The sequence below is a fragment of the Neodiprion pinetum genome, chromosome 1 (genome assembly GCF_021155775.2).
Source record: "Neodiprion pinetum isolate iyNeoPine1 chromosome 1, iyNeoPine1.2, whole genome shotgun sequence".
NCBI classification, from domain to species: Eukaryota; Metazoa; Arthropoda; class Insecta; order Hymenoptera; family Diprionidae; genus Neodiprion; species Neodiprion pinetum.
Window position 1 is genome coordinate 25839335 of NC_060232.1, and position 14209 is coordinate 25853543.

At 37.2% G+C, this 14209-nt stretch overlaps 1 protein-coding gene across 5 annotated transcripts in view; it reads right to left on the minus strand.

Annotated features, from left to right (window-relative positions):
• snu (ABC-type transporter snustorr) overlaps positions 1–14209 on the minus strand; it is a 50899-nt gene that overhangs the window by 26285 nt on the left and 10405 nt on the right. The window contains exons 1-2 of one of the 5 annotated variants that reach the window (XM_046637147.2): positions 6490–6815; positions 2646–2797 (exon numbers count right to left, since the gene is read on the minus strand). The exons of 1 other annotated variant lie outside the window; for it this stretch is intronic. In XM_046637147.2, the coding sequence (XP_046493103.1) occupies positions 2646–2656 (11 nt within the window). In that variant the 5' untranslated portion in view covers positions 2657–2797; positions 6490–6815. Of the gene's footprint in view, positions 1–2645; positions 2798–6381; positions 6816–14209 lie in introns of those variants that run through there. 3 more of the 5 variants (XM_046637146.2, XM_046637148.2, XM_046637149.2) reach the window with 3 other exon arrangements.

Consider the following 14209-nt stretch of genomic DNA (forward strand, 5'->3'; position numbering starts at 1 on the left):
TTACCCGGAATTCGCGTCTGTAATCGGCAGTCGCCGCATCCGTTCTTCGTTCCATTAAAAATTCGCAATTAACAGGTTGAAATAATATAGTCACGGGTGTTCCAGAGGTATTAAAAGTTACGCGAATCAGCGATTGCGACAAAAACATGACACACGTTAAGCAGGCGTGATTAAACACGTCATCAGTCGGTCCACCATGACGTGGTCAATGGAAAAGTTTATAGTACAATTCAGGCATCGAATGAAATGAATGCTGGAATAAAACCTTTCGGTTGATTGCGAGTTCACATTCACTCGTGTTACATTCGAGCAAAGAAAGAAAGGAAAAAACGGAATATTACAAGAAAAGGATCGTTGGACTCTGATCGATAATTAATGTGACAAAAAATCTCGTACATAAAATTGTAGACTTTGACCGACAAGCGATTACAAAGTTCTTTATCCTTTCCTCAAAATTTTTTTCCTCTTCGTAGAATACGATTTTCCTTTTACGCAGTGACAGGTATATTTTGACATTTGCAATATGGCGAAAAATGCATCTGCTACACCTTGGAACTAATTGGAGAGAAAAGTTAAAAGAAGCTGTAGGTGCTACTTTCTTCCAAAATGGTTTTCTTTTTTTCTGAAAACGTCGGCCTTGGGGTTTGGCACATGCATTCTTTCCAAAGAAAATTGAATTTGTTTTATTGCAAATGGTACCTATAGCCTTTTTAATTATCCTCTGCGATTACGCACATCGGGATAATTTTTAATAATATTTGCAACAGCAACTGTCCTCCGATTGTTTTTATCAAGTCAGTATCGTGTAAAAATCCTTGCACGACGAGTGTGAATCATCTTGTTGTTTTCGTAAGGTCTGAAATTCCCGACGTAACGCTTACGGGTAAACAATTTCAACTTAAATTGTCAGGTGAAATTTTTCCCCACACGTTTCATATACAAGACAATGGAAATTAAGAAATTCCGTACTCTATGGGATAATGTTGTCACCTGGTTTGACTAAAAAAATTCCATCAACGATACAACGTCTCGTGACGGATAGTTTTGAAAGTAGATTTCAGTTGCCATCAAAGGTAAAGCTGTGCTTACGCGATGAGATTCGTCGTTTATTCTTTTTTTTTTTCTTTTTTTTTCACTAATTCGCGACGGCATCGTTTTCGCAAAAAAGATCGTTTGAGGAAGAGATGAAAATTCCGTTATACTCGTTTGCCCAGGTCCGTAATACGCACAGTGACGTATACATTATACATACGTATATAATATTCCGCGCGTAACTTGTGTAAATAACGCTTGAAAAAGCAGAATGTGAAGGTAAAAAGGTGCGCAGGCCTTTCTAAACTCAATTCTGGCTTCGGAGCTGGACTTTGAGCCATGTGCTTTGAGCCATGGACGCCTGCCGGTTGCGCAACTATGAAAAATTTACAATATTCATGCGTTTGTGCGCTACGGCGATCGTAACGTCGTCAGCGGGTTACGCTCCACGGAAAATCGCCTATTATTTACCGGATGTAAAGTAATGATAAAGAAGAGAGATGTGCGAAATAACAAAGAATCTAAAAGTAAAAACGAGCCAAGCAATCTCCCTTCGTTGTACGAAAATCCATTGAATCATCGTTTGTCTGGTAAAAGTCGGGGTGAAAAGTGCGAAACTTTGACACGATACATTTTATAATTTTTATATTTTTTTCGATATTTCTACCTTTACACTTTTCATTATCTTTCCTAAATATTTGTCGTCTTTATTTCCGAATCGAAACCTGAACCAGCCTGAAACTAGCCGGATGAGTATACTATAAAGGTTGTTTGTCCTTCGAGATTTAAAAAGGTGGTTTCGACGCTAGTTGACCGTCGAAAAGTTGCGTGGTCGCAACTCTACACCTTATAATATGTGATATTGTACGCCGTACGTGGATTGCCTCGAAAATAACGTACAAACGTGAAGGATAAAAATTAATACGCTTATACTCGTATAACATGAAATTCTTGGTTAACAGGTTTTTTTTTCTCTTACTTGACAAATTTTATTTTTATCTACCTTTTCTGTTTCTCTCTCTCTCTATCCCTATCTTTTTATTTGTTTATTTACCTTCTAAATAATTCTTTTGGTTTCTAGCTTCTCTCTATTTATTGTTAATTTTCGCTTTATTCACTCTTGTCTATTTTCGTCACATCTTTGTTATTCTTTCTCAAATTGAGTTTTAATTTTGTTGCTGATTTTATTGTATTTTATACCTCTTCACATTTTACGTTATGTAATTTTTCGTAAATCGTTGCATAATTCAAGGCGAGAGCACGTATACTCTATTTCCCTTACGTTTTGCACTATCCGTATACCAAAGATTAAATAAATACAGGTACATATTGTATATAAGTAAGCATTTAGTGTGTAAGAGTGAAAAAGTTTTCCGTCCTACAATTCGTATAAGACGTTTCGATTATAATCACTGCCCAGACAGAGTTTGTACAATGTGTCAGCTACAAAAATTATACCTATACGTAAGACGAAAGAAACTTTTCCAACGAGTTGTGTACGAATACGATCATCCTACCATTTCCAGCTTGAGTTTGAAAATCGAAAGTTCTGTTCAACTTATATACTTGTCTAACAAATGATTATAATTAAAAATTTTTTTTTTATTACTCACGTTATTAGCATGATTGAGTTGTGATCGCAGGCTCTTCCGGTTAATTTGCCGTCAAGTAAAACGGCAAGAGCCTTGTTTTTATTCCGTTAGCTCTCGGTGAAAAATAGGCCTTAAAATTTTTATGGTATATTTAATATTTGCCGATGGAGAATCTGGAAAATAGAGTTAATACGCCCGTATGAAATCACTGCTTGACGAATGGTTTTATACAGGATATATAGATATATATATATATCTGATATATAATGTTTGAAACACGTTTCGCGTTATTATTTAGCCGTCGTTATTATGACGCGGGTATTTTTTACTTTCGGGACAAAATGATATCCGCACAATGTTTTTTTATTTTATAGAAATTATACTGTAGAATTACGTACTGCCATTGTAGTTTTTTGGATTATTTATTAATCTTTTTTTAATCGAACAATTTAATTTATTCTCGAATTTTTATATTAATTTGTGCTAGTTAATTATTCGATATACCGTCGAGTAATCATTGAAAAATAAGTTTATACGGAAATTAATCAATGTTTAAACAAATTACGCGCACACTGTAAAAACATGTTTCCGGGATTATACGTTATACGTATACACTTAACGTAATACGTTAGAAATGGTGAGTCGAGTTGCCAATTCGTTCAAACCGTTATTACCGAAGTCTGCTTACTATAACCGTTTAGTTCGTGGCAGTTGGAATCAGTTACGATTTCGAAACGTCGATCGCAAGCAGAGTTCTACGTTTCTAACGTACGTTAATTTTCATCGAAGACAAGACGCATCGGAATATAATGAATAAAATTGATGTAAGTCGGTAATTAGTGAAGCAATTTTCTCGGGAAAATGGAAAGAAATACAATAACTATCCATTCGAATGCCATTCTATACCGAGTTCCTTGAAAAACAATTCGTTAAATTTAAATTAGACGAAATTCTTTTCCCGCACTCGTGGTTATAATACGATAAGGATGAAAAAGTGAAGAAAACCGAACAAGTGCGAGTAGAACTCGCGCCCTAAGGGTTACGTACAATATGAATTATTATGTTTCATTGGATGTGACGACAAATGAACGATTTTCCAACTTTTTCCTTTACTTGTGACGCGAGACTTTCCCTCTTTCCATATTTTATAATTCTAGGTCACCGGAAAGTACCCACTTAGGTTTTTTGATGCACGAGTTTGAGACTATCAAAATATGTGACATAAATGGCAGTATCTTTCGATCGCGTTGGCGCCGAAGCTTGAATTTTTTACACCTTCAAGGGACCGTGGAACTTGGTATTTGATATTAATTTTAACTCGATATCTCTGCAAGTTCCTGAGAAAAAGGGCCTCCACAGACGGACAACGAAGTGATTCTACAAGAGTTCCGTTTTCCGAACCCTGATGTGTACGTAATAAAGTCGAAAATAATCTTCAGCGTCATAATTCACGCCTATGGAATATTACCGATAATTGCTGTAAGATGAATTTCGTATTTTTGTTCCTACTAGTTTTTTTTTTCCTACTGTACTAGTAATTATATACGAGTCAACCTTGGTGAATTTATAATTCCTTAATGCGAGTGCGGAAAAAAAATTAATCAAATCTTTTGATCAATCATTTCACTGAGCGCCATGAATTTCAATACCAACGACGAGTTTTACTTGGAAGGAAAACAAGAGAGAAATAAATAAATATTGTCAACAGCGGTAAATAGTTGACGGTAAGTCTCTCGTTGTTACTGTTACCGAACTATCACCGCGATTGACAAAATTCCGAATAACATCGTGACAAATTGGTATTTCAAACATGACTGCTGGATAAAACCGTCCCCTTAATTATATTAGCATAGCTAAGACGTTTAGAATAATTATAAATGTGTGCAGTATACGCAGAGTCTCGTGTTTATTTTATAAATTCTTGAGGCTCCTAAATGTCAAATGATCGAGGAATAATCTAAAGAAATAAAAAAGGTCACACCTTGCCACGGTATAAAAATAATCCGGCGTTACCTTCGTTCGAAAAACCGGAAAACTTGTGCTTGAAAATTTTCCAAAGGAAACCTATAGTACCTATCGTTTATTGTTGAAACAAATGTACGCGCGCACCGATTTTCGTCACCCGAAAAAAAGTATCGCCTCTTTTAAGTTCCTTTGTGTCAGTGTTTTACGAATAGAAAGTATATATCTATTCACTGATATACGCAAATATAAATACACATAGGCGTTACGGGTATTTCATCTCGGGAACAGATTTCTTCGAGAAATTATTCAAGGTACTTCCCGAGAGACGTATAGTGAAACTTTAGATCAAATCACTTCAATTTCACCCAACGGAATAGACTCGTATATGTTCTTGGGTAAAAAGTCGCATGTTCAGCGCACCGCGATCTGCGGTAAGTACCACGATTACAATCAAAGGCGCTGCTTCAATTAAACGCGTTAAGATCTTTCTTTCTTTCAAGATACGAGGATAAAATTCGCGCAAGATATTCATATTTTTGTTTTTTCTCCCTTTCTTTTCTTTCATTTCTGTATTTAAAGATTAAATATCCGTAGCAGGTGGTGATGATACCGCGAGTCAACGTCTGGCTGTTTTTTCTAATCGATATTACGCGTATCATTTTTTTTTTTTAGTATTAAAAAAAATTCGTACTTGCCGATCAAGTCGCATTTGATTTTGAAATAATTCAAACTTTATCAAATATGAGCAACTATCCGCAAATTCCACAAATTCTTCATTATACACCTTTTTCATGTACGCAGAGCTGTAGAATACTTTTAAATCTTACAGTTTATAATTTAATATCCCAATCGTCAGCTTAATTTTTAATCAAAGTTTTAATTTTACGCGCTGAAATTGCAACGGGATGTTATACAATCGAACCTAACTGTTCGTAAGATTTATGTTTGTAAATTTCGTTATTGGTATATGCTGTTTATATTATTGTTACTGTTGTTTTTGTTGTTGTTGTTGTTGTCGTCGTTACGATTATTATTATTATTATTAATTTTATACTTTTAAACGATGGTTACGTATTATTATGTAGATTTATGAATGTTTGCAAAACATTAATCCGTTTCATGCACACCTCATCCCGTACAATGATAAATAATCGTTTACGTAAGAAACCGTCTACAGCACAAGAATACATTATATACGTACGTAACAAGTATGTGAAAATAAAAAAAATAAAAGAAATGAAAATAAAAAAAAAATGAATAAAAAAGTGATACGTGCGTTATGAATTTTTAAAAATTGCGTACATACTGTTTATTTTACGCCATGCGAATTCGACAACGTTTTATATCGGTTTAATCGTTAAAAATCATTTGCATTCTAACCATGCGTATCTAACACGCGCACGTATACATACACAATAAAGAGGTATGATACATAACTAATTCCAACACACGTCACGTACAACGCGGTAAAAGAAAAATAAACCAGAAGGTAGTATCGAAAATTGTATTTAAAGCAAGAGAAAAAGAAGAAGAAGAAGACGAAGAAGTTGAAACAAATAGGAACAACAAAGTTTAGGAACGTTTGGTGTAAAATTACCCAACTACGTAATCGTTGTCCGATGAATAAAAAGAAGAAGAAAAAAAAAAAAAAAAAAAACGAACCAACGAACGAACAAAAATGAGAAGGAGAAAAAATTGGACAAACTTCAAATTTCGCCAATTTGCATAAACTCGTACGTATGATAACAATAACAATAATAATGACGACAATAATCCAGCATATAAAACGCACCATGTATATTTTACGTCCACTGCGTGCGTACGTTCACGCACATGTGTGTCAATTTATATATATATATATGTATATATATATGTATATATAATAATCGTGTACACGCACCGCGCATGTGGTTAATTTCACACAACCGTACACATTCCGCGAACAAAGAACCGGCCAACGTTCCACCTTCGATCGATATGCATAAAAAAAAAACAATAAATAAATAAAAAAAAAAAAAAAAAAAAGAATCGACCAGGATCACAAATCGTCGATTTACTCAATTATTGACTGATCGACCGACGGACGAATGGACGGACGGACGGTTGGATGGATGGATGGATGGATGGATGGATGGATGGACGGGTACGTCTCGGATACGACTGACCGACGATTTGACCACCGTTCGTATTCACCGCGCAACCGACCCTTGCACGACTTTCGTGTTCGAGTCCTCAAGCAGACTGACTCTCCAAGTCCGCGTTCGTCGCTCGGTGCAAAACCCCCCCCCCCCCCCCTCCCCCACTATAACTCTTACCACCCCCTCTCTCCTCTCTCCTCTCTTCTCTCCTCTCTCCTCTCCCCCTCCTTCGATATCTCGACTTTTGCCCCCTGCAAAGCCTCCCACCGTCACGCATTACGCGGTCCTTTTCTCTCACCTGTTACCCGACTTATCGAATGTTCGTTACGTACTCGAGTGCCTGATTCGAATTAGTTTTCATAATTATTTACAAATATCGTAGATGCGCCTGTTGTAATGGCGATTTTGGTAAAAGTACGTTCGTTCTCGGATCATTTGCGGGCCGATGAACGGATTTTTTGAAGGAAAAAAATTCCGTCCGCCGTATTTCTTTTTTTTTTTTTTTATGATCCTGGAAACGACTTCGCGAAGAGACGATAAGGAGTTGATCCGAAGTTTTTGGTGAAAAATACTCGCGTCGATTGTATTTTTTGCCGCAGATTTAGCAGATTTTAAGTCTGCACACAGCGGTTTTCACCGTTTACAGTGTATATTATAAATTTTAAGACGCATGTTTGACCAGAAAACTGGACGTTTCTCTCTTTTCTTGAAGATTTGACTAGAATCTGCTCTTTCATTCTCTACGCGTTGACTAAAGAATCGGAAATTTGTACGACTCTACATCGAGTAGAATTAAAATTAATCCAATGGGATATAATTTTGAGAAAAATGAAATAACCGTTAAACGAAATAGACAAAAAAAAAAAACAACGGAGTATTAATTCCAGTAATTGAATCCGTTTTTTGAAGGTAATGAAAAAAATACCATTTTTCCTAGTTTTTTCTTCCTTCGTTTCACATGTCATGAATCGTGTGTACTTGGAATCGGTCATCCGTTTTGAGCAGGAAAAAACTGTTGCAGGTTTGTTCGATTTTAGTTGAGGATATTCAACCAGCGTTGATCGTATACTTTATATTCCGCTTCGGCAAGAAACAGAGGTGAACGTGTAGAATGTACATTGAATTCTGCAGATTCACGAAGATACTGAAACGGTAATCGAGTTGTTTAAATTTAAAAAATAACATTTCCTAAGGCAGAAACTGTATTTTTGCCGTTTGTATAAATCCTGCGTCAATATGCTGAGTTTTTCCTTTAATATATCGGTGCATTGTGCGAAATTATTTTACTATAAAATGGATTGAAAATTTTAGAATTAAAGAAACGATATAATATCTAATTATGTTACCGTTTTTACCATAAATTCATATTTACTGAAACGTAAATTAAATCGCAGAGTCGGTCGTCCTCAAAAATCCACAGAGATTAACCGATCTACCGAATGGAAGATTGGTTGTTTTTTTCTCGTTAGCGTGCAACGTTTATTTTGGATCGTATAACGTGTAAGCAGCGGTGAATCCCCGCTGGTCCGACTCTTTTACCTAGTCGTTGAAATCACCGTTTTGTTCGTTATGTATAGATAAAAGTTAACGAGGGTTACACAGTTATAAAACACTCGTGTGTTTCATTATATTATCGTGTCCAGCGGGCTGCGCGCTTTTTGACAAATACCAATCGTCGAAGCCAGCGTCATAGCCAGCGTTATATTTGGTATAAACAAATTGCAGTTACAGAAATGCATGCGGCTGGCGGAATTATGGAAGTATGCGCGCAATTCGCGCGCACGAAGTGTGTCGCGTGAATTTATCGATAGTGCAGCTAAAACGATGGTTTAATATTGGTCATTATACGTGGCGGACTTGACGAACGACATTGCAATTCTATTCTATCGATCAAAAAAGGAGAGAAAAGAAAAATCCGTAGAAACGTTACGCCTGCGATGGCTTGTGAACCTCGACGAACGTCCGGAGACGTAGGAAGGGGAAAAACAGGTTTACATTATTTTTCAATATAATGGATCGGAGCAAAAAGCTTGCAAAGACAAGACACCGCGATCAACAGGTCCTCGGTTCAGATGCTCGACCATTAATGCGACTTCATCGCGTAATGTGCATAACACTTATATCTTATAACCGTACGTAGATACACGTATTATACTTTCAACCCTGCAGTGTTTTGTGCCTTGAAACGTTCGTAAACACTCGACTTTACGACGTTTAAATCTCTTCGCAATAATTACTGTATACTCATTACCCTAATAAGACAGCTTGACCGGGCGTTTCACCTGCGCATGAACCGTACGCGTATGCATAAACATAATAACTTTTTCTATGCGGTGCGTTGAGGCGGGGTTGAAGTTCCGAATCGGATACGTTCCGAAAGCGCCGAAGTCCGAATTATTTGGTGGCGAAACTTGAAGTAAAGAAATCAAACTTTTACGAAAGAACAAAGTCTCGAGCTCCGAAAAATAAATTTTCGACGGGGTAAAATTCCGAAAGTTAAAGTATACACGCACGGCGTAGTTTATTCAACGAGTGGGTGTGAAAAATTAGGAAAACCGAAAACCAGAATGACCAGGATTCCGAACGTAAAAATACCGAAAATCTGAAACAAAGAAAGATCAAAGTGGTGAAGTTTCATCAAGCCAGAAATTAACAGAATTGAAAATCTTCGATCATTCGGAATTTCGGTGTTTCGGATTTTTAAAATTTCATATTTTCGCGCTTTCGGAACTTTGACTTGCCGAAATTATGCCCTCCGGTATTTTGTCCTTTCGGAATTCTACTCTTTCCCAACTTTGAGCGTCGAGTTTCGAACCATTCGAATTAACTTTGATGTTTCGTCGTAGGTATAGGTATAAAATGTATTAATATGCAATGTAGGTATATTTTTCTTTAGCTTTTGAGGAAAAAAGATGCGGAAAAGTACGGTAATACTATAGCCCATATGTATAAGATGCGAAGAGTGATCACTTAATTGACCGTGTGCGAAAAAACATTCGCGTCGTCGGAAAACAAGTTTGAACCGTAATTACATGATGGGTAATTTGTGGTTTAGCTGTTCTCTAATTCAGAGTTAAATATTCCTTCAAAGCTGTCTCTTTACCAAAGGGAAACTTTTGCTGTCGAAAGGTAGCTTCAGCAGCTAAACGGGAAAAGTTTATTCGGTAAAATGAAATCTATTGTGTAGAATTTAACATGCTTTTTCTGTTTAATCGTTCAAGGGTTATTGCGCCGTGGAGTTAGATAATTTGAACTTGGTGACGAGTATAATTAAAGGCATTCGGTTTCAGAGATTCCTCTACGCAGTCATCGATCACGACGATTCACGCATTCAAGACACAAAGACGTTTGGCACGGAAATTCGCATGCAGAAATTTCTATAAGGGATACGTATGCTGATTAGGGACATTGCGATACTCAAATGTGCATCTCGATGCACAGTCAGAGGCGAAGAATTTCAGTCGGTTAAACAACGGCAACAATATTCTGTCGCATGTTACAAGACGTTTTTTTACCCCGCCATATATCGTAAGGTATTTGATGAATGCATCTCGGAGCTACTCTGTAAAGCTATAAAGTATGAGAAAGACGACTGACTACGAAAGCTCATTTGCAGCATGAAAGATGGGCAAAGCACTCTACGTTTTACATAAGGGGAAAAAAAGCTCTGTAGTCTTAAACGTCTCGTTATCTCGAAACTCCACGAGGGTCTTTGACGTCACATCGACCATTGGACAACGCCGAGTGTGAATGAGTCTGAGGAATTTATTCATGATTTCGTAGAAGGCTGATCGACCTGTGGCGTTGAATAAAATTTTACAGGCAAAGAGGACTATTCGCTTGTGAAATATCTGAATTCGATCACTCTTCGACTACCGTCATCCATTTATTTTATTTGGAAATCTTTTTCCTGTCTTCAAGTTCGCAGAGTTTTCACGTTTCTTTCACTTCTCTTCACGGTCACCGGAAAAATTTAGGAGACGTAGGTGAAGTATAACTTTAAATGAAGTTATTTTGGTAACGGTGGTAAAATCTACGCACGAAGAATATGTTACGCGAGAAATGGACAAGTGGAATGAACGCGACAAGGTAATTAAAAACCGATTCCGATTTTTCCGAATCACAGTACAAGGTTTATTGTGTAAGACCCGAAGGCACACGGTTACGTTAGCAGGAAAGAGAAGAGTGTGATCAGACTCACGTCATCGTTCCTGAAAATGCAAATCATGACAGTCGCGTTTTCGCTTATCCTGTCAAACATTATCGTACGACGAAAATTTTTGAATAGTTAACGCACCAGGAAGTAAAAAAAAATTCTACGTGATATACGAAACGAAATATTAATAATTATGCCGTGACTAAAGTTCTTGAAATATTGTACTGTGCACAGCTATACGCGTGTCTGCAATAATTTATTATATGGCTCGTTTTACTTGTAAAGTAACTTTTTCTTACACAGAGCCTCTTGAATATTCCAGGAGTGCTTTGTAAACCTCGTTTTTAGTCTCGGTGAAGCATCAACTAGATCCTAACGAGATAGAACAATAATGATAAAAAACAAATTTTTGTGCCCTTCTCTAACCTTTTACTTCGTGCCAGACCGCAGAATGAGAAGCATGCGTATCGTATACACATACCGAATGATGAAATTTAAAATCCTAGTCATATGCTTGACATTTGTACACGTGATGTCTTCCCGACGGACATAATAGCACGGCAATCATTCTCCGGACGGACTCTCGAGTATCTTCCGTGCTGTATTAAAGTAATAATATTAAATTACCTTCCTCGAGAATATAAAAACGAAAACAAAATTATTCTCCATTTGTTAGCCCGATGCGTGTATCTCGCATCTTATAAGCAGGCGATCTATTCCAAACCGTAATGCGGATGATGCCACTTGGGTACTTCGAGCCTTGTTTGTTCTTCTGAACTTTGAACACGCACTTTCATGTCGCTCTTCTTCGCTGCAAATAAATTTTCTGCAAGCTGTTGTCGTGATTCGAGCTAATGATCGAGATTTGAGTGTCTCATTTTTGCACGCGTGTACGTGCGTCCATCTCTCACATGTACGACCGATTCACGCTGGATTGTGAAAACATCCGTCGTAATGAAGACCGACTGATTGGTCCGATGGAGAACGGTTGTTTGTTCACGATTCAATTACTGAGAATCGGTAATTTCCACACCTCTCATTCGTCGAGATTAACAATATGGTTTTTGGTAGTAAACAAGTATCATAAATTTTCAATCAGTTGATAAAAAGAAAAACGTCGGTGACTGCTTGTAGAATTTCTTTTTTTACGGTTGCCGGCTTCGCAGTACCGAAGCCAAGTAATTTTAGTTTCCAATATATGTTCATAGTACTGACTAAATAGTAAAAAATTAGATACGCATTCGGGTGTCCGTTATTTTTGGTCGTTTTGGAATTTTTTCGATTGCACTCCAGAACTATGTTCGTATTATAAAAAGAAGATTCTCTGTAAGTATAGAAATTTTCGGATAATATTGACACGTGCCGGGGAGCGATTGAAATTTTGAATGTAAAGTACATTGAGATTTTAGATGTTTTTTAATTATTTATTTTCATCAGAAAATCAATTTGACGCTTTAGAACAATGTTTATATTTTAACCTAAATGTAAAAACAAAATAACTTGGGATGAGCGCGTGTATTGCACAGATAAAGACACTCTATTCGACCGTAATAATTATGGTTTTGTGAAATATAAGAGAGTCTTGTCATTCAGTGCATTTTTTCTTCGCTATCTTAAAATAGAAGTATAAACATTGTTCTCGAGTACCAAATTGATTTTTCCAGTCCATTTTAGTTTGTGAAAAGACTGGGAATAATGGGGCGGTTTTAGGGGGAAATTGACTGCTTTAGGGTACATTGAGGGAAAACTTTAAATTTTAGAGTGCTTGTAGGGTAAGAAAAAAAAAACGGTGCTTTTAGGGAAATATTTGATGTTTGAATTGATTGGTCTTTATTTTCACAGTTAAATTAGTTAAATTTTGCTAGACTCTAAGCGCAAATAAGAATTATTTCAAACTATGACCGGCATGGTATTGCAGATGCCTGTTCGCCGAAAATAACATCAGACTGAAGATATCTACCGAACATTAAAAGTGGTTTTTCACAAAAATCTTACACGCACTACAGACCCGGCAGTTAATGAGCTTATATTTCGAGTAATTTGTCGATACTCGGTAGTTGAATTGAATTCTTTACAGGAGTATAATTCGAGCGTACGCGTTTTGTTCTTTAAAATGTATGTTCAATACCCTTGAATTCAGCTGTTGAACTTCCGTCTTGAATTAACAAGTGTTATTGGCATGACTTAAGTCAGTAGTTGTATGCTATTACTGTACAGAAGATCGTTGACAATAAACGATGTACGGTATATAACTGATGGTGAATTACGATGCGCAAATGCATAATTATCCACTAACAGGGCGAGACTTCAACGTGTCGTTGAACAAAGGGTAAATTTCAGATTTGCTTCATGTCCAGGAATCTTGCACACTTTTTTTCCTTCAGCACGTTCAGATTACGTGCGAAGTATGTAGATACAAAATAAATTACCGTCAAACGGTTAACAAAAACTACACGCGAAGATCAAATTCTCGTCACTAACGAATTAAACCTTGTACGATAAAATTTCAAAATTAAGAACAACGCGTGTTTATGCGTAAATCCGTAATAACATACGGATAACCGTGATTAGCGGATACCGCACATTATTTGCTTTTTAACACTCTGGAAAAACCTGAATTATTTTCACGGAGTTGATTTTTGGATGTCACGGATACGAGCATGCAGAAAAGCAATATGGCGCCGAAGAGATTGATCAGCTGATCGGTTTTCATCGATAAATCTTTCCACAGAGTCAAAATCGGGGGAGAGAACGATCGTTATACCGTTATATTGTAAATATCTTCCAATGAGTCGAGTCTCGTCATGTCCCCGAGTTGAGCTTTGCGTCGTGAGTCGTGGAATCAACGATGGTATAAGAAGCATGCGGTGATACGAAGACCGGAGTCCCTGGTCAAGATGGACAAACTGACGCTTTCCCTTCCGTTACACAATTTACTCGTGCAGGCCACAGTCACACAGCGCTGACGCAACTCGGACGGTGTTATACCATCGCAGACTATAAGACGCAACGATAATTGCATCCGAAGAAGTTCCGAAGTGTGCTAAGCCCCGTAAGGTAACGAGGTCGATCTTCCAGACGACACGATCCAAACTCTTTCCGACGATCAAATTTCCTCCGCGAACTTCACGAGCTTCGATTCGGTTTATATCACGCACCGATCGCGCCAACGACACTTTCACATAGATCCAACGTCCACAAGGCTTACGAGAAGAAAACCACCTCTTTACGATCTTCCTTCCAGCGACACGTTATCGATCGTAAAATGGACAGCCTGCCAAAGAAAGTAGTTAGGATTTAGTCGCTCGCCTATTCTGTCAGCGTCT